Source organism: Lepeophtheirus salmonis, chromosome 2 (assembly GCF_016086655.4).
Source record: "Lepeophtheirus salmonis chromosome 2, UVic_Lsal_1.4, whole genome shotgun sequence".
Classification (NCBI taxonomy): Eukaryota; Metazoa; Arthropoda; class Copepoda; order Siphonostomatoida; family Caligidae; genus Lepeophtheirus; species Lepeophtheirus salmonis.
The window spans coordinates 12,928,613-12,955,425 of NC_052132.2; the positions used below are offsets into that span (position 1 = coordinate 12,928,613).

A 26,813-nucleotide genomic window follows, 5' to 3' on the forward strand; every position below is an offset into this window, starting at 1 on the left:
GATCTTGAACAAAATTATTCTCATCAGAGAAGAACCAGAGCATGTTTGGCGACTTTGGGGCCTTCAAGATGTTCAGCAGCCTGAAGCTTTTGAGCAGCCGCAACTCTTGAGTCTTTTCAGTCAGAAGTTGGGCTGTCTGACGCCTGTAGAACTTGCACCTTAAGCCCTCCTTCACACAAGCCCTCACGGTCCACTCAGCTACGCCCAGGTACCTCGCCATGGCTCTCATAGAACGGTGGGGGTCCTCGTCGATGATGTCCCTGACCTTGTTGATGAAAGTGACGTCCCGGACAATCCTGGTGCTCTTCTCCTCCTTTTTTCTCCTGTCAACAACATCCATCGGATCAAATGACTCCTCCAGCTGCTTCCTGAGACTTCTGACCGTTCTAACTGGCATTGACAGAAGGCCAGAGATGTCAGCATTGCTTAATTTCATGTGATCACTAAGCATACTCTGAATAGCAGCTCACCTACGATCTCTCTCATTGAACACAATGACTTTTCTTGGGCACTTACAATGATGCTATTACTACAAGTGATAAACAGTAACTGAAGCCTATGACTCGGGAAAAATTTTAACACAAAAAACAGACGGATCTGACATCAGCTGATGGGGTAATGTCATCTTTAAAATGTGAAGATTTTGTCCACGCACCCTGTACAATCATAAGCTATATTTTATTTTTGAAGTGTTATTTATTTGATTTAAATATACATCTCATTAAATATTACATAGAATCTCATGTTGATATTATGCCTACAATCCTTATAAGAAGAATGTATTCCGAAATATATGATATTCCGAAAAATATGAATAAAAAATGGAGGTAAAAAGGATTTGTAAGTATTCAAATGATATCACGGTGTATCAATGTAATTCATATATTTTTTAATAAATAGTATTTCAATCAGGCAAATAAATAATTCTGGTCAAATGTAATTCAAATATGTCCTTGATTTATTTTATTAAGTGAGTATTTATTCAGATATTTTCAAAAATAATAGAAAGTCAATTTTCCGCATGGAAAATTTTCCAACGTAAAAATTGTGAACGGCAAAGATTCTCTAATCCAATACATAATTAACATCTCAATAGCTGGTGACCACGAAGAGAATAAAACTTTTTCATTTCTCCCTAAAAGTCCCATCCCTACCAAGGAGACGAGATTAAATATGAACACATCACTATACAAGAAATTTAATCTATCAGATTTAAGGTGATGACTACTTTTTCCTATTTATGTACTGTAGTCCCTTTCATTAAAGTTTCTTTAGTGCAAGGAATCCGTCGACTTTTCATTTTTTTTTTAATTAAAAATAATTCAATTAACAAAAAATATAAATATTTTATAGATTACTCAATTTTTTTGATGATTTCATTTTAAAAACCTTCATATGAGTTTTTATATAAATGAATTAATGTTTAGCTTAATATTCCCTAGCGATAGTATGTTCCACAAATTTAGCACATGGGATATGTGTATTTAAAACAATAATTGTGAAAGTATGACTCATTTGTGGAGTAATTATTCTTTGTTTTTGTAAAATTAAATTTCCTCTCACACACATAATGTTTAAATTTCGCAGTAAATGAATCATTTACGAATCATATTTACATATAATTAATTTGTAATATTATAACGTAGTGTTTTTGTAAAAATATATTAACAATCTAGTGCCCAGGGTGAGGACTCAAAAATTAGAATCCTTTTGGAGAACGTTTTAAAGTATCACAATTTTTTACTTGCCGCCATTCGAAAGAGCTGACAAAAAGCTACGATTTGATAATTTGATTTGTTTATGTGCAATCAAAAATATCTGAGCAACAAGCAAAACGTTATAAGGTGTGTGATCTCGTCCGCGCACAATTCAATAAGGTATTTAGGGTGGACACAGTTCTGAACAGGAAAAATGACAGCTTTTTAACTGAATCAAGAGCTCAGTTTGAAAGAGACTTCAAGGCCAAACGTCCAGCTAAGCTCATTTTCCTCAGCGTCGGGGCTTCCGACGGCAACAAGATACCTCTATACTTATTCAAGGCCAACAAGAAAGCTAACACGGACGTCTACCACATGTTCCTCAGGTACTATGTCTTGCCATGGTTGAAGATCATATTTCCCATGACGGCGCCCTGGCAAATACGTCCAAGAAGGTGCAGCATGTCTGCAGACAGAACATGGCTTCCTTCTGCTTGGCAGAATTCTGTATTTTGTCCTCACCCGACGGAAGCCTCCTAGACTTCGGTGCTGGGTGCAACTTGAAGGGTTAGACAAACAAGACTTCTCATCCGAATTTCGAGGCCCTGAAGGCTGTGATCACGGAGGAGCGGAACAACTTTTCTTCCAACTTCATCAAGGCCAGCTGTGCTTCTATTTGTCCCCGTTCAAAATTGGGGGGGGGGCATATTGAAAAAAAGTATAGAAAATTGTTGAATTACCAACTTTTGCTTAAAAAGTTTGCATAAAAATGGCACAAAATAAAAATATGTAGAAGTTAAAACTGCTTTTAAAATTTCTATTTTTATGTCATCACCCTGTAGTACATTACTTTCAACATAGTTGGTGTATAATTCCACTCTTTATGTATTATTCATGTAATATATTCAGATAAAATTATTCATCATAATATTATTGATTTATAAATCCAGTCAATATTTGGAATACTATCAACATTTATGAGTGGATCGTTAATTAAAACTAAACTAAGTGCTTGTTAAAAGTTTGACTTTATGTTGAAAGTCAACATATAGTTAAATAGACTGGATTTTTATCCTAATCTTATTGTATTCATTTCAAAATGACTACAATCATGTTTGACTTTATTTTTGCATAGTTGAAGAGATAAAAAAACTTATATAATTACATTAAAAAGTAAAAATATATAGTGCTCTAGAAAGATTCTCAAGGGCAATTGAGGAGCCCATTAAGGCAACAACAACATCAACTTAGCATACAGCAGCATAATTATTACATTTAGTTTTATTGAAGTTTTTTTGTTTTTTTTTGCATACCTTCACTCTTCTTAAAAAGGTACTTTCTCATCTCTAGTCATTATTCAATTTATAAAAAAATATGTAACTACACTAAACAAAAAGTTTCAAAGAATTATAATTAAGTTTTATTTTTATACCTCCGCTGCATATCAACTAATTTTTGGGTTCTTGTTACATATATGCATTAAAATGTAAAAATAATAACACGTACATTGAGGTAAATGCAAAATTTATATATTATCGAGTGGTCTAATAAAATCTGACCTTTAACAATATATAATTGATTGATTAACGATCGAATTTCAACAAAATCAATACTATAAATAAATATGAGTCTGAGCTCTATTAATCGATTATTAATGTATCTTCTCTTAACAGCAATATAACTTAACAAAAACCAATAAAAATGATTTACCTGAAAATTGAGCTTGGATTACATGTATGTTCTTCAACGAATTATGGTACATGAGAATAAAGAACCTCATGCTGAGCCATCATTATCTAAATCATGATTTTTGGGTCATCTTGTTTTCATGTCCATTAATTAAACATATGTCCTTAGTAGTCAGACTTGAAGTACTAAACTTCCAAAGGAAAGGGAATGTTATACCACATAGTTGTATCCATTATTTTCACTATTGTTTGTTTGGTATAAGTAGAGGATAAATGATTTATATTTTAATAAAAGATCAAAAGAAATAAGATAATTACTTGCTAGAAAAATATAGATATGTGCCTTTGAAAAAATATATTTGTAAAAAAGGCAAGATATTTGAGTCTTATCTATATTTTATCAAATATTATAGCTCTCAAATTTATGCAATACAGAGAAAGAAAAATACTTTTTTTTTATCTTAAAAAAGTTCCTATATTTTTGTCACTCTGATATAGGTATATACAGGTTGGGGATTTTAAATCCGGATAATGTAAGGATAATACATATTACAATTCCTTTCCCAGCAATAGTTTAGCAATTCAAAAATATTTTGCTCTTTAATGTACAGTTACATAGTGAAGTCAATCACTATAACCAACCTCCCCCAGCTATAACCACAGGATCCAACCATCCCTTGAACTTAACACAGGCCTTGATGAGAAAATCCTTTTCCACTTTGTCCACTGCCTTGAGAATGAAAGCCTGCTACGAGTCAGCAGTGGGGTGCGTACTTTTATTAGACTCTATCTCCAAGATGCCCTGCACATAGTAGTTAAAGGGATTCAGATCTTTTGATGTAGAAAGCCTCAATTTCTTTTACCAAAACAGGTATAAAATTATCTGTACACGTCCCTGAAGACATCCATGTTTTGCCCCTTGGTAAAAAAGTGTAGGTTCACGACTTTTTTCCTCGCTCGAAAAAAAGGATGCGTACCGATGCTGGAAACTTGGTCCTTCCTATTATTGGCACATCATCATAGTTCCATGCAATCTATCCGTCATTCATCCTATTGACCTTGGAGTCCACACAAAAAAAAATCGTCAGGGAAGAACTGAATTCTTCCAGCTGCTCAATGCTTCGAACTTTACTCAACTAGAGTTGACATTCAAAACCTCCAACGTTATCAGCCTGACCTTTAAAACCTAGCTCTTACATCACAGGTAACAGTAGACGGCGGTCCTGATGGTGTGTGGGTAACCGTTCATCCAACCATCCGGGTTCCTCACGGAGATGCAGGGGTTGTAGTCGATCATGTTTTGCAGGGTCTTCAGGATGTCTTGAGTGCGATGTTTTCTCTCAAAATGATTCTGAGTCTTCCTTTCAGGTGTTTCTGACCCATTAAACTCCTTGAACGTATTTCAACAGTTGTTTTTTAAGCAGCATTTTAAAACAATAATCTCCTTGATATAACAAGAGACAAAATACAGAGAGAAAGAGGTAAATTTTGATGAGGTGTGCGGTAGACGTTAATTTCGAAGACGCAACAAACTGAAAAGTCTAGGAAGTTGAGGGCAGGGGTAGAGGAGGGCCAAAAGTCAGCTATATTGTGGCTGCAGAAGTTGTGGTTCTTATCAGCTACATAAGGTTCTAATAGACTTTTTAATGTTGGAGACAGTCCGTACGGACTTGGCAATGGTCTCTCCGATTTACTCGGCATCCACGGGGAGGAGATTGCAATCGTGTTGTCTTTTATGTTGCTGCCTAGACAATTTTATACATTAAGACATAAGATAATATCAATACTTGTTAATTTTTTGTTTATGGTGTCGTTTGTTTCGTAATGAAACATTGTAATAGAAAATAAAAGGAATAAAATTGTAATTAAATGCTTTTGCAAGTTATGAGTCTCTACTCTGTACAAAAACTTATATATGGCATTGCTAGAATCAAGGATATATATTATGTATGCTTTTAAATTAAAATGTAAAGCAGTTTTTATCATATATTCTCTACGCTTTAAGTTGAATTAAAGTAAAAAAAATATAACGTTATTGCTTTCAACATGAATGACTTTGAATTGTCTGTATATGCATGTAATGCCGAATGTGAGTATTTTTGTCTTTTTTTTATTACCCCCTTTTCTGTTTAGATTCAATCATACAGGCATTTATATGTAAATTTGTATATGAAGTTAAATATTTAACTATTTAGATTTCTAAACTATAAATTATGAAATTAGAATTATGTCTAAAGACACACTTATGTAAATTTCATCATCCATCTTTAATGCCTGTATGCCTTAATTGAAAGAATTATGGGCCTACGAACATAAAATACATATTATAAATATCTATATATTAGTCACTGTTAAAATATGTTTTTAGCGGTTCGGGTTCCAACATATAGGATGTACAGGATCGTTCTGGTATATCCGGACCATCTATAACTACATCATGCACAATAAGGAAAGTATTTAAATCCATTATTTTAAAGTAAAGGTTGACCCTTAACTTTAAGTTAGTTTAGCAACTTTTAATTCGAAACAAATAATTTACGATGAAGCAGGCCTAAAGGAACAATATCATTGAATTGGCTTGCGCAGAACACAGTCCAACGTACTTCAAGAATATGCTCGGGTATTAAAAGAGCACAGTCTACGAGGTCTACACCCGCTGCTGGAAGATGTGGAAGATGAAGTTTACAAATAAGAAAAAAAAACACAAGTTCCGGAATGATAAAAAAACATATTTCTTCATTCCTTGTAGCCCTAAAGTGGTCCTTGAAGGGACCTGCTGGAACTTTGATCAACATTGTAACCAAAAAGTGCCAAGTAAGCCATGCAATAGTGTCTAAGGCCATAAACACTGATTTGAGAATGAATTCTTACCGCCTTTACAATAGACATATCCTTACAGACAACATGAAGGCCACCCGGGCTGCCTACAGAAGCAAATTTCTGAGCAATTTCAAATGATATACTTACCAAATCATCTATCATTCGGATAAGAACCAAGGGACTGTTGATAGATCTCACATCATCCAGACAGACAAATTTTTGGCCACACAGAGAGATAATGACCCACGCGTCTTTAAAACCAAGTTTCCGGCAAGCATCATCAACGTTGCGGTTATTGGGAGCAACTACAGTCTCATGCCTCCATCTCCTTTGAACCCAAAGAGAGGGTAATATAAGCAGATTTAGAGTCGTCTAGAAAATATCCAGATAGTATAGTCACAAGATAAGAACCCTATTGTTTTAATGTATTAAACTCTGTATCTCATAATTATCAATTTAGAAAACATTTAATTAAGTCCTATGAAAAAATAAAGTATGTTATTTTGATAAATATGATGAATCATAGAAATCCTTAACTGACAAGATTACAAAAATTCAACAAAGAATTACATATTTAAATAATAATAAAAAAAGACAGAATTTACTATATTAGTAATTATGACCTTATCAGTTGTAAGCACAAATGAAGGTTACGCCATTGTGATCCCACTGTAATTTTATGCAAAAATATAGAAGATCAATACGTTCAAGTTCTTAAACAATTGGCGAAATCAATTTTCAAACCCAACCGGGGAATTATTTCTTATATTATGCAATAATGTTTTCATAGTATTTTTTGCACATATCCCATTTTTTATCAAATGTGAAAAAAAGTCATTACTCCTGATAACATTTTAATGCAAAAAAAAAAATATATTGGCATATTATATATGAAGTTATGGTTCACTCATGTTCGAAAGTCTTTCGAATGGGCTCAAACTTTGAGGGACTCCAAAATGGGCCCTAGTTCACGCATAATTCTAAAATTTTTAACATAATATTCTTTTTTTGGGATAAATATTCTCACCAAAAATTTCCTAAAAGTGTTTACACTTACCATGGAATGCCTCAGGGGCCAGAAAGATCAAATAAACGGGATGAGCCTGACGAAATTATCATCGAATGGGTAGAATACAATCTAACATTCTCGATGAACTCAATGACAAAAGAGCTGTTGCCTTCCCCTATCCCCCAATCTACGAATTTTGCTGTTAAATATTGCAGCATTCTGGCAAGTTATACAACAGAAAAAAATATTTAATATTTTAAAAAAAAATTGTGAAAAGATATGGATTTTTTGAGATTTTTTCCAAAAATATTTATTGTGTCAAATTTAATTTGTCAATTTTTTTTTACTAAAAAATTAATATTTTGTAAATAGATTTAGATGTTTGTAATTTTTTACCCACAATAATTTTAAATTATTAAATTTAAAAAGAAAAAAAAAATTATGTTTGAAATTATTTTTCAAAAAATCAAGTATTTGAATTTTTCTTGAAAAAATCTATTTCTTTGTAAATAGCTAAGGAGTTTGGAATTTGTTTTCAAAATTTTTTTCTTTTGATTAGTTTTATTCCAAAAATCAAGCCCTTCCCAAAAATGATAGCTTTCACGTACTAACAATAAATTTGGTAAAGTACTGTCTTGTAACAAACAGTTCCCCAGTAAAATTAATATACTCGTATACAGAACAACACTACTATATGAATAAATTTGTAAGCAAATAAAATTTAAAAAAAGTTGAAGATATCTTTTGTTATATGGTAGAAAATCAGATAGTAGTTGTTTGAATATACATATGTAATGTTGGACGATACATGCAAAAATACGTTGAGATATTTCATTAATTTATGCTCTGCAGATGCAAATATATATGTATATTTTTTTGCATTTATTTATTCGTCAATATTTATAAGGACCTTCGAAAGAGGGAAATTATTTAAAAAAGCTTCACAACTCATGATTCTTTGTTCATGGTAAAACTGGATAAACTTTTTGTCCTCCTGATTTTAATGTACGGATCTGAAATCCTTCCAAAAACTACTTCATTAATTTCCTAGAAAATGCAAACGCCAGGTTTATTTGTTTTTTCCTTCATTGGGAGATAAGGAGAACTATTAATCCAATCTCCAAAGTTTTGACCTCATCAGTTTGTCTCATATACGTGTAATTGAAGAGCTAATTACACTTCATCGAATTTTAAACAAAAAGATAAAACTATCTAGAAAAGGCTATCTTTTCCATAAAATGCTCAAAATATCATCTATTAAAGAATGGCATTGTCAAGCATAATTTATATTACCGTTTGACTAGCTTTTTGTAATACACTACCTTTTTTCTTTTGGTAGGGAAGTTAGGCTGACATCAAGCCATTTCTAGCTAATTCTTTTTGGGTGTGCCACGTATTTATATTATTTACATTTGCATTTACTTTACTATGTTTTTCGGGTTTTTTTGTTCTGTCACGTTTTTTAACTTAAAAAGAGACAATGCCCAGTGGTAAACCGAACCAAGGAGTCTACACAACAGCATTGATTCCTTGAAGGCCTCCATCATCACGTACTCGAACAAACTATTCCCCGCAGACTTGATCAGGGCCTTCAAATCCTTCAGGCCTCGTATCAAGGGAATGATTGATGAAAATGGTGGACACGTCGAATGATTTTTTTATATTATTTAAGCTTCTATATAAAATTTTTAAAGTTTACTTGCTTCCTTTATTGATGAGGATGTAATGGCGGTAGTCTGAATTTACCTGAACGACCCTGTACGAGCAGAATCCTTGTCCTTAAAAGTTATCCAAAAACATACATAAAGGTCATTTCCACTTTTTTTAAATGTATTTGTGCGTAGGTATACACGAGGTTGTATACATATATAAGCCTCATAAAATAAATGTGGGCCTCCCCCTCCCTGTTCCCCCAAAATAATAACAACAAAAAGCTCCCATAAACCTTTGTTAGAAAGGGGTAAAACGATAGTACTGCCAAAGCACATTCACAAGCAAATATTTACTAAATTAAAGTGATAAAAGAGAGTCAAAGGTAGGTATAAAAATAAATGATGCTATCTTTTCTTTAATATATAATAGGAGTAGGCACGCATATGTTGTGGCAATAAGCATTAACCTTGATGTTGCTAGACCCTTTTATGAGGGTTCAATATAATTATTATTATCGATGTGGGTATTTTTTTGTGTGTGTGTTACATTTACTCTATTTAAAAAAGGACGTTTACATAACATCAAGCTCTAGAAAAAAAGGATCTAAAGGATGAACCAACATAAGTATAATATTGCGGATAATAATGATTTAGAAGACAATAATAATTTAGAGGAGTATATGACTTATTTTGTTGTTTGTACATGTTTTCCAAACTACTATCAGGATCATTATTGGACGCAACACCATTTATCGAACGGAATAGTCTACAATATATGTATATATATATATAAATAAAGAAGGATTTGTTTCACTTTGTATCTTTTGCTTTTTGCGACTCACTAGCAATATTTATTTACAAATATAATAAGTAATTAGGATTTTGAGTTACAAGAGGGGTAAAAAACAATCAATTATTTGGAATCAATTTCGGAGGGAAAAAGTTCCATGTCAATTTTACGTAGATAAAAACTATATTTTTTTTAGAAAGCACTTTGGAAGAAGAACTGGAGAATAAAACAAGACTTTACGAATGTTTTAAAAAGATAACGGGTTTTGATACCAACAACAAAAGAACAACAACATTGAAATTGGTTTCAATAAATTTAATTCAAATCCATGGCTGGATTTGAGGTCGTCGACCATATAAAAAGTTGGGGAAAACATTCTCAAGTCTAAGAACAGACACAAAATATTTAATGGAAAAGTTGAGAAAAATTAAATGCAACACAGAAATAATCAAAACAACCAATATGAACTTGTCCATGAGGGTATGTTTATGGAATTTTGATGTAAACTTCAAGTTCATATTTAGACTACCTAACTGGACACTGGAAAGGTATACTTAGTATTGGAAAAAATTCCAAAGTATTAAAAAATTGTATTTCTTAGAGAAAATATAAATAAATTAGAACTTCTTAAAAAGAGACAATGCCCAGTGGTAAACCGAGCCATGGAGTTCCGTTTTCCTTTCAAAATATACTTTTTTATATTCTAAATCAAACTCTTGTGAGTATCAGATAGCTTTGACTGGATTAGGCAAGGTAAGCCCAAAGTGTCTGCCATTTGTCTATGTAATGGGCAGATACCTTCTCCCTATGAGATGACTGACTATAATTTGGGTAGGAATTCAATTCAGAGCTCCAGCTTTTGCTAGCATATCAGCTACCACATTTCCATTGACGTTACTGTGACCTTTTATCCAGCAGAGGGAAAGAAGGACATCTCTTGCAAAAGAGTTTTTGTATATTGGATTATGAAACTCTTTGTCTCAATCGATCGTATTGCTGGAATTGCTGCTTGAGAGTATAACCAGATGCAATTTTCCCCTGAAATCCCACTCCGTAACATGCCAGGACATTTTACTTTGATGTCGACCCTCAGATCTAATATTAGTTCATTAGGGGCTTTCACTTATAATCACAACGAATCCTCCGTTATATTTTTCATCTTTGTATGCACTAGTGATTATTTTTATAAGGAATAATGATAACTGATTTGGAAAGTATAAACCACTCCTCAGAACTGCCAACTGGAAAGAAAACTTGGGTGGGCTAAGGTTATATTTTATACAACTTACAAGTTATTACCTCCCCTTTCAAAACGGGGTGGTCACAAAGGCTGTACATTCTACAAAATGGTGTACTTAGAGAATGTGTATTATCAAATGGGCTGTGTCTTTCCAGTCCTGTTACACTAATGGATAAGAAATGAACTAAATCATCAAATACGAATTGGATTTACAGGATGCAACTCCTAGTTTACAGCCAACACAATCTTTATTTTTAATTGATTTTTTTTTAAAATAATCATCCGACCTTTATAAAACAAATTTCAAATGAAAGCTTAATCTTTTTGTTTATTAAATAAAATAGATTAATATCTAGGAAACGGGGCAGGTCTTGATGACAGTCTCCTGATGTAGATTCTGGAATTCCTACCAGATCCTAGACATCAACTTGGATTTTGTATTTGCAATAGGATTTCTTAGTAGGTGGCTCAACTATACACACACCATTAAAGTTTAAAGTTTGGTGAGCTTGAAGGCCAACCCCTGGTTACAATGAAATGGAAAAAATATTCTGACAATTAGATCAATGTTTTCTGTGCAGTGTTGTACGGAGCAGAGTATTGTTGCCAGACGAATGACCTTCCATCTGCAACTTCCTTAATCTATGGCTTTACTTATTTAGGTTGAAGAAGCTTACAATCTCAACGTTGTTTCTTCACGGATCACAGCCGGAACACTCTACCTCTTACACGAGTTTCGAATAAAAACTTTATTTATGGATACCATTTTTTTAACTAACACCAAACACTTTTGGCTTGCCACTAAAAGACCAAACGACATTCTACATGCAGCTGTAGCAGATACTCAATGTGCGTTTTTAAAAAAAGGGCTGCATGCTGTACATTATGGTGTTTCTTACTTTTCATTTTGTTGAAATGTCCGGTTCGCCAGTTAAAAATACGTTCTTATTCATAAAAAAATACAATGAGCAATGTTTCAGCCCAATTGAAAAGTATTATGAGTAGCTCAAAGGGATCAAAGTTTTGAAAATTGTCAATTTAAAAAAAAGAAGTTACTTCTCAATTATCATTATAACAGTTCACAATACCTCTTTTTATGTGTTATAATTGTTTAAAGATGAGGTAATTTACTCTAAAATTTATCATTTCTTTCTGATCAAAAAAAAATATTCATAATATGAAGTACACTGCAAAACAGTTGAAGAGATAATTATAACATGTTATATTTTTACATTTTACTATTTTCTGCAAAATACTATTCTTTGTTTTCATTGTATTGGTCCTTAATTGGGGATGTTAAATTAGTCCCATTTATCGGTCCCTTGCAGGACTATTTATCAAATTGCCCTCTATGAAGCATAATTTCTGATGTGCACATCAAGAGTAATTTTAATTATAATTTTAATCACTCGTATTATATTTTTAGGACGAAAATATTAATAGAGCAGAAGAACTAGGCTATACTCAATCAAATTTTAAAGGAGGAAAAAACTTTAATTACTATAGAAGTTGCATAATCTCTTGATTGCACAAAAGTGCCTAATTGAAAAGCTGTTTTTATATTAGTAGAATCAGTCAAGAGTATTGGCGAAAACATTAAGGAGTTTGATCTTAACCAATGTACTATTCGTAAGAAGGTAATTGAATATAGATCAAAAAATATTAAGAACATTCCGATATAAAATTCCGCTGGTTATCAATTGGGATTGTAAAATGGTGTCCCATCTTATTGGAAAAGATATGGTCGATCTTTTTCAAATAATAATTTCCAGAATAGGCAAATTACTTTGAGTTCCTAAGCTTTCATCTGGTACACGTGAAGCGCAAGCTACTGCAATTTTTGAAGCCGATAAAGAGTGGGGAGTAGCAGACAATATTAAAGTAATGTGTTTTGATACAATTAGCTCAAACACAGGTAGAAAAGCTTGAACTTGGGTTTTGTCATAGAAAATGCTTGGTATAAAGTCATAACTGTTTGCATGTAGACATCACGTTATAGAATTAATAATTAACTCAATTTGTAAAGAATACATGTAAAACAACACTCTTAACGAGGTTCTAGTCTTCAAACGATTCCAAAAATGTGGGAAATGATAGACAAAACTAAATACGACCCTATCAATATAAAAAACCACTCTAAACATACACATTACCAATGGTATTCTTTTTAATAACAAAAATTTGTAACTCTAACAATTTAACCATATGAAAATATATCATAAAATTTCGATGTTTTGTGGGAAAAAAAGAAAAAATATAAAAACAGGGCACCCCATACGTTCCATATGTTTTATTTTTCGCTTAAAGTATTTATAATTATAATTTAAATTAAAAAATTTTTGCCCATATAAAACATTAATTTATCGTATAGTAAATTTGGTCACCTTTAGAAAATCATTATAAATAAAAAGTTGTACCTTAAAACTTTTTCATGATAATTGAAGAAGAATTTAGTTTTTTCTTTAAATATTGGCAATTTATTTAAATTTTGAGACCGTGGAGTCACCTTGAAATATTTTTGGATTTCGCTGAAACTATTTTTTTTATCAATAGTAATGGATTTTGAACCGAGACTAGTACATGTCAAGAAAATCAAAAATATGAAACACCTTACTGTTCATGTGTATTTATCAATAACATTTAAAGAGACAAATATATATTTCACTCAATTAAAATGATACCCACTTTTCAACTGGAACAAAATTCTTTATAAACTTTGGATTAAGTAGAAACAGATCTTGCATTAAAGGTAATATAATTTAAGCTTATCTATTTATTATTTGCCTATAGAAAGATATGCATTTATGGACAATGTTGTATATCGTGGAGTATTCAATTTAACACATTGAGATGTTTACTTTCTTTAGTTATATTTAAACACATACCTATAAAAACACATTGAGAACATTTCCTGCGTTCCTAGGTGTATAACATAGGCTGATCCTGATGCAATTTTTATATCTGTTGAGCACTTGACTCGAAGTTAGAGTTCAAAAAATTTGTCTCACTCCATCTTCCCACAAAAATTTTACCACTCATTAATTGGTTAGAATAATTTTTTGCCTTATTCTTTTCCTTATTTATATATCTCGAGTTTATTTACAATTTCAGTAGTACTATGGCTGGATCAGTTATAATGTCTGATATCATTAATTCCTCCACTACCCTTATTCTTTTTTATTTTTGAATGTGGATATCAGCTTCTGTTTTTTTATTTTATTATGTACTTCATTGCTTCGGCCAAAGGAGAAACAATGAAAGTGGGGAAACAATTTAAAAGAAATTGATTTTTCTTTTCAATAAATTTAGTTTTTTTGTGAATAACTGTGGATTATTAAAAAAAATTCCCGAAAATTAATTTTTTTTAAATTTAAAACTCTACAAATTTAAATATACATGTAAAATTTGCCTATTAAAATAATAAATAATTTGACAAGACAAGCTAATATTTTCATCGTACGCCCTTATTACCATATATATTACGATTGTAGGTATATATATTTTTTGATATCCTTATCCTTGCACACATAATGCATTACAAATGCATTCAAGTCTTTATTATCAGAATATTCAAATAAAATGCGTTTGTTGACACTTTCTTTGCTTTCTATCTCCTTCTAAATACTACTTGAAGCTCTCTTTCTAAAGATAATTCAATATTTTATTCTTGTTGTAGTTGTACATATATATTTTGTCTTATATATTTCTAACAGGATGTACAGGGATGCGGCAGGATTATATTTTTGGAGGAGAAAACCATAGTAACTCTCAAAAAATAAAATATTTTGAAAAAAAAATTAAAAATCCACATTTCTTGACAAAAAAATTCAAAAATCTAACACTGTTTACAAAAAATAATTTAATTTATAAAATTTTTTGTAAATAAATTTCCAATTTTAATTTTTTTAGAGAAAAATTTGAAAAATTTATTGCTATTTACAAAAAATAAATTTTTTTGGAAAAATAACTTGAAAAATTATATTTTATTTCAAATATATTTTTTTTTTTTGTGTTAAAATGAATAATTCTTTTGTTTGGAGGTGGGAGGGGCTATAGGCAAACCAAAAGACTACTTGGAAAGTGAACAAATTAACCAAATTTTACCAAACCCGGATTAAAAATTAGATAAGGGCTTCTAATGTAGAAAATTCCGGGAAATCCGTTTACGTATGGTGTGTGGTGAGTGTAAACGGATTTTTTTTTAAACAAGAGGGTACCTTTAATTACAAGAATCTTGTAATAAAAACCTCCTTAGGTTGGTAATTAAAATTGAATAAATCTGTAGGAATTCAATTATTGATACAAATAATATTAATCTTAGAATTTACTTATTTGTTAAATAAGATAATTTAAAAATAAACTAGAATAATATTTTTAATTGGCGGGGATGAAACATATTTTTATTTCAGTACACGTGATTTTTTTTTATTTCCGAATAAAAAATATATCAATGATCTTGTTTAAAACCGCCATTTCTTATTTAATATATATATATACAATGAAATGGTTTATTTAAGAAAAAAATGGGTGTCATGGGCAAAACCAGTAAAAAAAGGAGGGGTGGAAGGCCTGTATTTATGATTTTATATTTGTAAATTTAAGTAAAAAAGAACAGCAACAAATGACGGTCTTTTCTAGTGAATGTTTTGATAATTAAACTTTAGTGCACACTTTTCACACCTGTAATGCTCATTTCCTACTTTTCACACCAAGAAAAGTTCATCCTGAAGTAAGTTTATCACGAACAAAGTTCACCTCTAAGAAAATTCATCCCCAACAAAACATATATTTGGAACACATTTTGATGAAAAAAATCAACTATAATGTAGTATTTTATTCCACTACTTAATAGAAATATTTAATCATTCAATAATATAGATATTATACTAATAAAATTAATAAAAACTTATACTTAACGAACAACTTGATGTAATCTTTAATCACCGATTTTCTTGAAGGCATCCATCATCAAGTAAAGCAAAAAACTTTCCCTTGCAGACGTCAAAGTCTGCAAATCTTTTAGGCTTTGTATATGGGAGAATAATTGGCGAAAATGACAAACACTTTCAATGAATTTTGTATATCTTACAAAAATAAATGTGCTTTAATAAATGAGGTTGTTTAATTTATGGAAAAAAGGCCTTAAGTTGTTATATATTTCAACAAAAATCTTAATTATTTGTTTATAACTCGTGAAAGAAAGTAAAAAAGTAATATATTTAAATTATACACATTTTTAACACCTGTGATAATACAACCATTTTGTTACTTTTTTAAAATAATAAATAAACTTGGGAGAGCCATATGTTAAACAAGTTATCCATAAAAATTCCTACACTCTAGCAAAAAAGAAGAAAAGAAGGATTTGTTACATAGTCTTATATATTATATTCATACACCTCTGATAGATTCATACTAGCTTTTCTCTTTAGGTATCCTGTTATGCAAAGGATTTCTTGGTGATTATACCTAAGGGGAATTCCAGAATTTGATAATGTCATAATATAATGATTATTTACTTATAAATAATCCACCAAAAATTAGCTTGTTCCTCACATAACATTCAATTTTTTTGTGGGTTGGGCCAGCTTACGTAATCTCAAAAAGCTGAATCCACGGCCTCTAAAAATAACCCTCGCTAAAGTGAAAAACATAACAATTAAGAATAGATCGGTCATACTAGATGCAAATTTATTATATTTTGAAAAATTGTGAAAAGAAATATGTATATTATTTAAATTTAAAGATATATATTAATTGCTAAAAGTATCCAGATATTTTCCTGGATCCCGTATTTTAAACATTTGTTTTTTTAGAATGCCAACCAAATAAAGTTTTCTGGTAAATGAAGAACCCAAACACATTCTTATGTTGTTCAGTATACCGGTACTATGAAGGTTGCAAATATCAAATTTGCACATTTTTCAAAATCTTTAAATTGTAACAAAGGGAATATATTTGAGCAGATTTACATGAAAACGTGATTGAATTGTACTTAGGAATGTTGAAAAAGAGATCATTTGATATATTCTTATCCCTAATCAATGACGGTCTATATCTAGTCAGGAAGGAGAAACAAGCGTTGACAAGGTAATTCCTTGCCATGTTGGTAATTGTCACCTTGATGACATGATATGTTCTTTTGGTTTTAGATTCAATATAGTCTCTAACAAAATAATTTATTGAATAAGGTAATATTTTCTTCCCAATGAAGTCAAAGCCGTGATCATTCAGCCATTTCAGAGACCTGTCTGAAAGTAAATTATCCAAGAGAGCCTGACGCACGGGCAGCATTGGGACACTATTCACATTTGAGATCACCCAATGTGAAATCTTGATGTTGCTTTGCACAAAAATCAATATCACGGCGCACCATGGCTTCTCATCTGTAAATTCAATCTTCTTTATATCTGAAGTAGCTGTCTCCATGATACTTAAAACTTCACTAAAGTAGAGTTTATAGAACAACGTTTTGGCTTAAAAAAGGAGACCCCATTAAACTGCTGTAATATAACAAAAATGCCAGTGCACCCATGGCCCGACTTGATCTTAACCTTGATCGTATTGGTACTGACAGAGTTAAAACGATACTGTAATAAAAAGGTAATGGAACCTGTTACTTCATAAACAGAATGTTCTGTGGATGACATTATCTCATCAAATATTTTTGATCTAAACAATTTTATAAAATCAAGAAAGAATATAATTTTCCTTTTTATCAAATTTTTGAGCTAGTGCCTTTCTCCGATTCCAAACAAAATTTAGCAAATTTTTCTATTAATCCATAAGTATCTAAACTCAAATAATTATTTTGCACTGGAACCTGTATAAAATGTTTGCTTTTTTAAATTTATAACAAGTTTTTTCTAGTGAGTGACTAAATAATAAATAAATTGCTCAAATTATTAACCTTTTATTGAATGGATGACTTACATTTAGTTCACTTTTAATCATCACTAAAGTAGGTTAGCCTGGATTTGCCCGATACATTAAGAAATTAAAATTAATTAAGAATCCTTTTACTTAATATAAAGCAAAAAATAGGGATCGTAAAATTTGTGTTGGTATGTATCTTGAAACCCTTTTTTACAAGGAGGCCGGCGTTGCCTGGGACATTAAGAAATTAAAATTAATTTTGAACTCTTTTGATTTTTTTTAAAGAGATTATTATAAGGTTTAGAGAAGAAAAAATATTCAAGTTGGACTATTGTTTGCTCATATTTCAAATTATTGTCACACATCTTTTGTCTTTTTCTTCTTTTATCTTATTTAAGCCTCCTTTTAAAAAAATGTGCAAATATACATACCAGCATGCAGCTTCAATAATTCTTTTGATTTTACAATCTTTAATTTTTGTTTCACCAATATGAAGTAGTCGTTTGTTAGTGATAAATCTCAATTTAGAAAAAAAAAAAAAACTAGTTTAAGGCCATAACGGCTTGAAGGACCCAAAAAATGATATCTGGAGCTTAAAAACCTACATGAAAAATTTGAGTAAAATCCATTGATTGGATTGGCCGTGTTCCAGGATACACACACAGACCCATTCGCATATAATATATAGATTATCTTATAGAAAATGTGAAAGTCGATAGATGTATGAAATGAGTAATACTTGGCGACACACAACTACTCGTACTTCAAAAAGCACGTCAGTTGACTACAAGCAAGCTATATATAATATTTTGAGTTTTTAAAGTTGTCATTCTTCTCTCTTAATTCTCATAAAAGATGTCATCTGATAAATATTAATTTTTTTACATTACAAATGAGTTAAACCAATTCATAAATCAACTTGAGGCTAAAGTCCTCCTTCAACAACTCCCTCTTTTTTGTTGTTATCAAGGTAGAGACAAATATTTTATATGAAATATTATAAATAAAGTCACGCAACTGGTGTTAAAATTTTAAATCAGATTCTTTACCGAAAACTGAGCTATGAGTGTGTTAAGTCACAACCGTGGAAATTCCATACACCCGGTATATGCTCAACAATCAAATTGCTTTACAAAGCTCATATATGTATTAAGCAGAATGAATTCTTTATTTACTTTCGTGATATGGAATTGAATGAGTTAAAGAAAATCTACTCCGAGATAAAGCTGCTAGGCTGTTTAACTGTTATTATTATTATATAGGCTCGACAAACTCGTGCATCATATCAGTAAGAATTTTTTTAGTGGCAGTTAGTTAATAAGCACAATAGATCGATAGATAATATCTTGATTAACCTGTTGCAAAAAAAAAAAAAAATTTGTATTTGACAAATTGAAAAAACTTTTTAATCTGTATAAAGAAAGCAGCTAAAAATTTATTTGTTTATTGTTTCTTGTGCGTGTATGTTTTGGAAGAAACAAATGTTTTAAAATATATAAATATATGTTGTTGTTTTTTATTTTGCAGGTAATCTCAATTAAAACAAAAATCCCAGTTCCTCAAAATGGAATCAAGCTCTGGATATTTCACAAACGATGAGTACGGCCTACTCAACGCAGCCAAATTTGTTAAGAACAACATGGAGTATAACTCTAGTTTGGAAATCGTAAAGGAATACCCGTCTCTCTACTCCAATCTTCAAGTCATTCTTCTGGCCATCATCATGACTGCTATGATGATAGTAATCGTTATTGGGAACATGTTAGTCGTGATTGCCATTGCAACGGAGAATAACTTGACAAACGTACAAAACTGGTTTATTGCGTCATTAGCCATTGCTGACATGCTTATTGGCCTCATAGTGATGCCCTTCTCTCTGGCAGATGAGTTGATGGGCTATTGGATGTTTGGAGAGGTTTATTGTGAGATTCATGCAGCCGTGGATGTTCTTCTCTGTACGGCATCCATAATGAACATTTGTTTAATTGCCCTAGACCGCTATTGGTCCATCACACGTGCCATTGACTATCTCAATGCAAGAACTCCGGCAAAAGTCACTATAATGATAATCACTGTTTGGATTCTATCCGGACTCATATCCATTCCGCCGCTCCTGGGCTGGAAACAGGATCAGGACCTTACTTGGTTTACGCAGATCCTTGTCGAACAGGGGAATCGGACACAGATGGAGTTCATACAGGATCTTCAGGACTCTGGTCGAATGAACATGGAAAACTTTACGTCTACGCTTGAATTAGTTGTTTATCCACAATGTGGGGTAAGAGTCCTTGTTTTTTATTATTTGTGAATTTAGCCTGAGGAAATTAACTTTTAATTTATGAATATAAAGCCATAAAAGGTCCCCTTTTTTACTCATTCAACAAATATGTAATCGCTTTTCCCCTTTTACATTCCCTTATTTTTACTTATTGACATATTTATATCATTGATAATATTTTGACTACATTAAATATAAATATAAGACATTTTCTTACAGCAGTACTTAAGGGCCATATATTTATTTGCCTTTTCATAACCATATTGTCATTTTTTTACTCTGTTTAGAGCATAACGAGGGGAGATACCAAATAGATGTTCTAAAGATTACTGCAAATTATGCCTAGATATTGTGTATACATTTTATGACTTACAATTATACACAAGAAGAAACCAAGTCGAGGTTGAAAAACAAAAAAGCTTAAAAGTGTTGGAAGATTTTTTTTATTTGGACATCTTTATATTTGGTGTATCTCTTTCTGTCTTATGATCAAACGTTTTAAAGAAAAATAAATTCATAGACTTTACTTTTCTTCACGTATTTTTTTTTTTTTTTGCATTAATTTGGATACAATTTTAATCAATACATAGGGAATAATTTATTATTGATATAGGTAAAGTATATAACTTTTTAAATCATATGTTATGCATAAAATAAAAACAATCTTGAAAAATATAAAACAGGGGTATAATCCAGAGTTTATTTTTTTAATTAATATTAATGCATTTAGGACAAGAGTAAATTAGGCGAGAGAAAATTGTTAATAGATGAATATAAGGAAAAAGAAACATAAAGTTAAAAGAAATTACGGAGTGGTACATTAAAATCTGAAGGGGATGATTTGCTTACCTAGATAAATTTCTATTTTGGGGGATGACGTTCATTTATTTAAAAAAAAAAAAAAAAAAACTCGGATTGTTTGGAAGATAAATAAATATAGACATGCTTATGAACGGAATGCAAAATTGAACGGTGTTTCATGGAACGTGTGTTCAATGATCAGAACTTATTTTTTAACACTAAAAATGAGATTTTTCAATCCACTCCTATAGTACTTACAAAGAATTCAAGATATCAATTTAAAAAAAAAAAATTTATAGGGTTGTTAAAGCAAAGAAAAACACTTGAGATACCTTTTTTGTGTCAGTGGCAAAGGGTAGGGGTGAAGGGGCACTTTTTGAAGGCTGTTAGCGTATTATCGACCATGAAAGTTTCTAGTTCTCTACCTTAACTCAAACATATGAATTTGACCAATTCAATAATTATTAGTCATAAGGCTGAGGCTCATCATTTGCCTGTGAATGTAAGCATATGGATATTTAAATAATTGGTAGCGAAGTTTTTCTGGAACACATAGTCTCCCACTGGGTAGTTTGACTTCATCGAGGGTAATATTACCTCCTTGATCATGTCCTGATATTTCTTTGCTCACATTTTCAGGCCTGTTGGAACCAATAAAGGGCATCCTCTTTTTGTATGATGTTAAGATTCCCAGCATCAATGTAGAGGCTGGGAACTTAGTTTGTTTGACTGTCGGAACCTCATCGACCACTTAGGTGATGTAAAATTCTGTCCTGGAGTTTCTCGAATAATTCACGGTCCAGTTTTTCTATCGTGTTACTGTGCTGGGCCTTAATAAAGTTGGATATGGTTATCCTTTTGGCCACCATCTCGACAATGAATGACCCAATTTTATTAAGTAGTAGCTCATTTGAACGCAAATATTCACCAGATTGTTTGTTAATAAATCTTCCAACCTAGATCTCAAATGAGCACCCCCAACATTATCAATGTGGAAGTCGCGATTTCGTGTCGTACTGTGCATATGCTAATACATTATGATTGGAACGCGGAAAGGAACGCAGACCGAAAAGGACATAATTGATGAAGACTGATTTCTTTTTTTTCTTGAACAGAACGCCAAAATAGGGGAACGCTTACAAGCTTAATTATAGATATTTACTCGTAGATACTTTTTTAGGTACTTCGGAATTTATATTTATGTATCTGTTTATAACAAGGGCTGAGAGATAATTAATCAAGAATATTAAGTATAGGAACCTACACATAATACATTATAAAGGTATGTGTATAATATTTGGTAGTTCCTTTCTTTGGATAGCTACATTTGAAAAAGGGCGTCTTTTTCTATTCTAAGTGAAAAAAAGCAAAATATTATATAAATCAAAATAACAATCTTCTTAACACTTTCTATTCTATAGTTGCCCAAGAGTGGTACCACTCCGTAACGTAGCAGAGGGTCTAGTTTTCAGTTCTTTTTTAGTGATGATCTCGGAGAACGAGTGGATCATAATGATGAACACTGGACCGAATGAAAATATGAAGTTGGCATTATAACTGATTTCCTATTATCAATGTATCAATATACACAGAGCAGTTGCTATACCACATCCTTATTTAAAAAATAAAATAAAATAACATACACATTTGAAAACTACATTAATTACACGCACTAGTTTTGTTCTTTCTTAAATATTTTTATCTATTTAACCTGACAGTCAAAATTAACTTAACAGGCTTAAGAAGTAAAAAAAATCTGCACTAGTGGGGGCCATATTTCCTTCGCAATGGAGTCATACCATGACTTCTTCGCAACTTTAGCGACGTGTCTTGTCTTGTCGCCCAGAGAGCCTTACAAATATCACTCCATTAACAACAATATTTGCTTTTACATATACTTGGGAAGTCACGAATTGCAGATCCGAACCGCTGAACGTAAAATGCACCAGGCTGTGAACCGTAAGTTTGTCCTGAACAACCAAGAAGAATGAAGCACAATAATTGGTTATGTAAATCCGTTGTATTTTTGGTGGCCCACTTTTTTGGAATTGGTAATCTAAAGAATGGTTAGATGGCTTTGTATACTGACTTACTATAAGTAAATATCATATAGTATTACATTTACTCAATCTGAATGAGGAATCTTCTTTGAAGTCCAAATACATAATGTATTACATTGAGTGAAAGAGTATAATTTCTACCGAGATTGTTATCCATTGACCAACGTTGTTCCAATTTTATTTAACTCCTTAGTATTGAACTTATTTTCCTACTACATTCAATTATATTCAAAACCTGATTGAACATTCGTATCTGCTCATAAAAGACTGTTTTGAGTTCATCATTAGATATACATAAGCAACAGTTTCGACTAGCAAATATTTTGGATATCAGTTTGTGTGTGTTTTATTTGTCATAGTATTTCAAAATGCAATAATTAACTTTTAGAATTAACAATCCCAAATTTTTTAGTTTATCAGATTACACTAGTCAACAAAAGTAAAAAATAATGTAAACCCTTTCAAGATTTTTAAATTACAGTTCCGAGTCGATCCGATTCTTTGCTCCTACGGTTTCTCTGTTCTTAACAGACCATGATCTAAATTTTGGCTGTTGGGATCCAGTTCTTATCTGATTCCTCGATTAGGCTGGAGATCCGTTTCAAATCAATGATATGTTTATCAGTTATTAATAGTGATATGGAAGTAACACTTTTTCCATTTCAAAATGACAAAATTGTTAAATCAATAATGATAAATTAATTGCCCGTTATAACGTAAAAACTGTCTCATATCTGCAGTCCGTAGCTCTATTCTACATACATTAGAAAAACACATAAACAATTCTTAGTTGTTAAAAACTTGAAAAAAGAAGAAAAAAAATACTCGAAACAACCATTAAAATCTGTACATCTTGAATTTTAAAAATCAACAAGATTTAATTTATTAATTAAATATTATCTTTTATTGAAAATTAATCCCCAAAATAGATGTGTGTCTGAGATTTGTTCATCATTATTGTTGTCTTCCTAAGTGGCCATGATCGCTTCCACACGGTGGCGGAAGGCCTTGCACCCTCTATAGATGTAGTTCTTTATCATGACACTCCAGTACTGACATTGAGGGCCTTGGTGTTGGGATGACGTACACTGCAGGCCTTTCCCTCGACATGCACCTCAAATGTGTTGTCGAGAGAGTTGCGTCAAAAGGGTAAAAAAAGAGTTCAAAAGAACTCAAATGACTTATTCACACTCATTCGAAAGAGTCTTGCAACGAAGGAGATGATTGTCTTCATTATTGGTGTATAAAGTGGCCTCTCCATCTCACAACGCTTCTTCCATCACTTTTTTTATAGCTCTCTGATCAGTCTGGTTTGAAACTCCAATAACTCGTTCATAGACCCTGCTGTTTTCTTTTTTGCAGAGCTATTTTTTTAACTCCTCCAGGTCAAGTTTGGCCTTTTTGAAGAAGCCCTTCTTCTTTTCTAACGTTTTGCACGTTTGGACGCCGTAGACGGTGGTCCTAGAGATTTCCAGCGTCAATGAGTGTGGAAATGGATATTCGTTGATCACATTCAAGACTCGTTTTCTCGACTTGTACGTTAGCTAGATAACTCATATTTTGTTTTAGTAACTAATTGCTTATATATTAATAAATAGAAATAGAAATTAATTTCAATCACTTAACCTTCTTTTTTATATATTGAATTCGTAATTTCTTAGATTTCAGTAACCACCCTGTATTTGTACTTAAATATATATAAACAGTAAAAATTACAGCAAAATGATTATTGTTATTGTGTCATTTTGAAAGCGCTCTTCTATAAGTAAGTACTCCTTCACTTAACACTTCTGCACAATATTTATAGACTATTTTCTATTACTTTTTTAAAAATTCTATTTTCACTTACTTTTGTGTTGTAAAATGAAGGTTTTTATCTATTGGATGTTGAAAAAAGAGACGTGTGTTGTTGCTGCTGAATGAGCAACAAGTAAAATTTATGATTTTTTTTAGATGTCTATGTATAAAGTTGTAAAAATATGATCTGAACACATGCAAGATTTTTTAATAACTTGGTTATCTATAGAGTGTTTTTTTATTTTCCAAAGCTTTATTCATTATTCCGGAAAAGTAAACATCTAATAACAAAATCATGAATGCCTGGGCTGACATCGATGACTTGCTTGGGAAGTTATAAGGGTAAAATAGTCCTTGTTATACTCAAAGTATGTACTTTCCACCATGCCCCAAATACTCCGGATATGCATCATGCATCACTGAGATTATAATTTAGGATCAACAAGGTAGTAACTCCTGCCTTAACATATACCCTTGCTGTATACGGAGTTGGATTTTTGTATCCTTCCTTCCTCTCACGGCTGCTTGCAGCTAGTTCAATACAACGTCTAGACAGCTAAGCGGATCTCCTACCAAAAAAATTCTGATTGTTGTGATTACGACGTTTATTTTCGGTTCCTTTTATTTTAACATACAGACATTTCATATTTTATACAACTCTAGCAATGTATTTTTATAATTTAAAGATTTATCTATGCTTGAAAACAAAAGGTTACCCCCCCCCATCCTTGATTATTTTGTATTTCATTACCTTCGGATTAATAAGGGATGTTTCAAGTTTGAAATGAACTAAACAAATTGAATAAAAACTTCTTTTACAGGGTTGATCTTATCTATTAGTACACATTTTATCATTTTCTAGTTTTCAATAGTCAAATTTAAACAAAAGGTTTTGTGAGGACATTTGTTTAGGAAACTCATCTGAAAATAGTACTTGGCACAACTTTGATTCAGAAATATGAACCCTCAGCTCTAATAATTGTCTCAATCCGAGGCCTAAATCCTTTGCAGACTTTGACTATGTTGTCAGACTCTAATTTGGTCCAATTCTTCTTGATAGAAACCCCTAGAAACGGGACACTACTGTGAGGAGTAACACACACCCTCTAGTCTAGATGCGTCTATATAGAGTAGTCCAAGAAGTTTTTGTCTGGAGAGGAAGGCGGCCGTATGTTCAGGCCAAAAAAGTCAAGAGAATTGGCTTGCAGGAAGGCCTGGGTCTTATGGCTAGATGACAAGGAGCTCCGTTTTGAGTGAAAACAAAGTTGTCACCGAATTTTCTCTGACCTAAAGTTACACTTTCTTATCCAGAAGTTCCATGTAACTATCTGCATTGAGGCACTCTTTCTTCTCCTAAAAAAGAGGAGGGAGACTTTGCCTGTTCTGGCCATAGCACCCAAGACCATGGTGGTGGGGAATAAGTCAATGGCATGATAAACAGTGGTATGGCTGCACCTGAACTCCATGGATATGGCCATAGGGGACATGTTGCGTTAGAGAAGCTTCAACATTTCACTCCTTTGTTGCTCCATTGTACTCGCTCTCATTTGTTTTGTTTTTGATTGATTCGAAACTTTAAACTAGGAATCTTGGGTCACAAAAACTATGTTTTGCAGGATTTGAAGACAATCGAAGAATAACTCCCTTAATGATCTTTATCCAATTTAAACTAATTATAGACCAAATTAAATTTTGTAGAAGTTTTGAAGGAGTTTCAAACCTTTCTAGCAGTTTTAAGTATTTCAACTCATAAACATGGTTATTACGAGATGTCTTTAAAAGCTGTCACTCCATAAAATTATTTGACTCGTCAGTAGATAGAGCTTTTGTTCCAATTATAAAGTATATCATGAATAATTAAGAAAATTCTCCTCCTACCAGGACCCACTAACTCCATATCTTTTATACCTTCTTCAACGTTTAGGAATAAACCTCTTGAAAGAGTCACATCAACGTCAAATAAATATTTAATATTTATCAAACCTTTTTTCCTAAATACCAATTCTCAACCTATTATTTTTTATCAAGTTAAAATAACTTTCCAATACAACAGTCAATATATAGTTTAAAATTAATAATAAATGGTTAGAGGAAATGTGTATTTG

At 31.8% G+C, this 26,813-nt stretch overlaps 1 protein-coding gene across 2 annotated transcripts in view; it reads left to right on the top strand.

Annotated features, from left to right (window-relative positions):
- LOC121132452 (alpha-2A adrenergic receptor) overlaps positions 1-26,813 on the top strand; it is a 137,553-nt gene that overhangs the window by 44,434 nt on the left and 66,306 nt on the right. For both annotated transcript variants that reach the window (XM_040727855.2, XM_071886607.1), the window contains one exon: positions 19,300-20,050. In XM_040727855.2, the coding sequence (XP_040583789.1) occupies positions 19,337-20,050 (714 nt within the window). In that variant the 5' untranslated portion in view covers positions 19,300-19,336. The remainder of the gene's footprint in view (positions 1-19,299; positions 20,051-26,813) is intronic.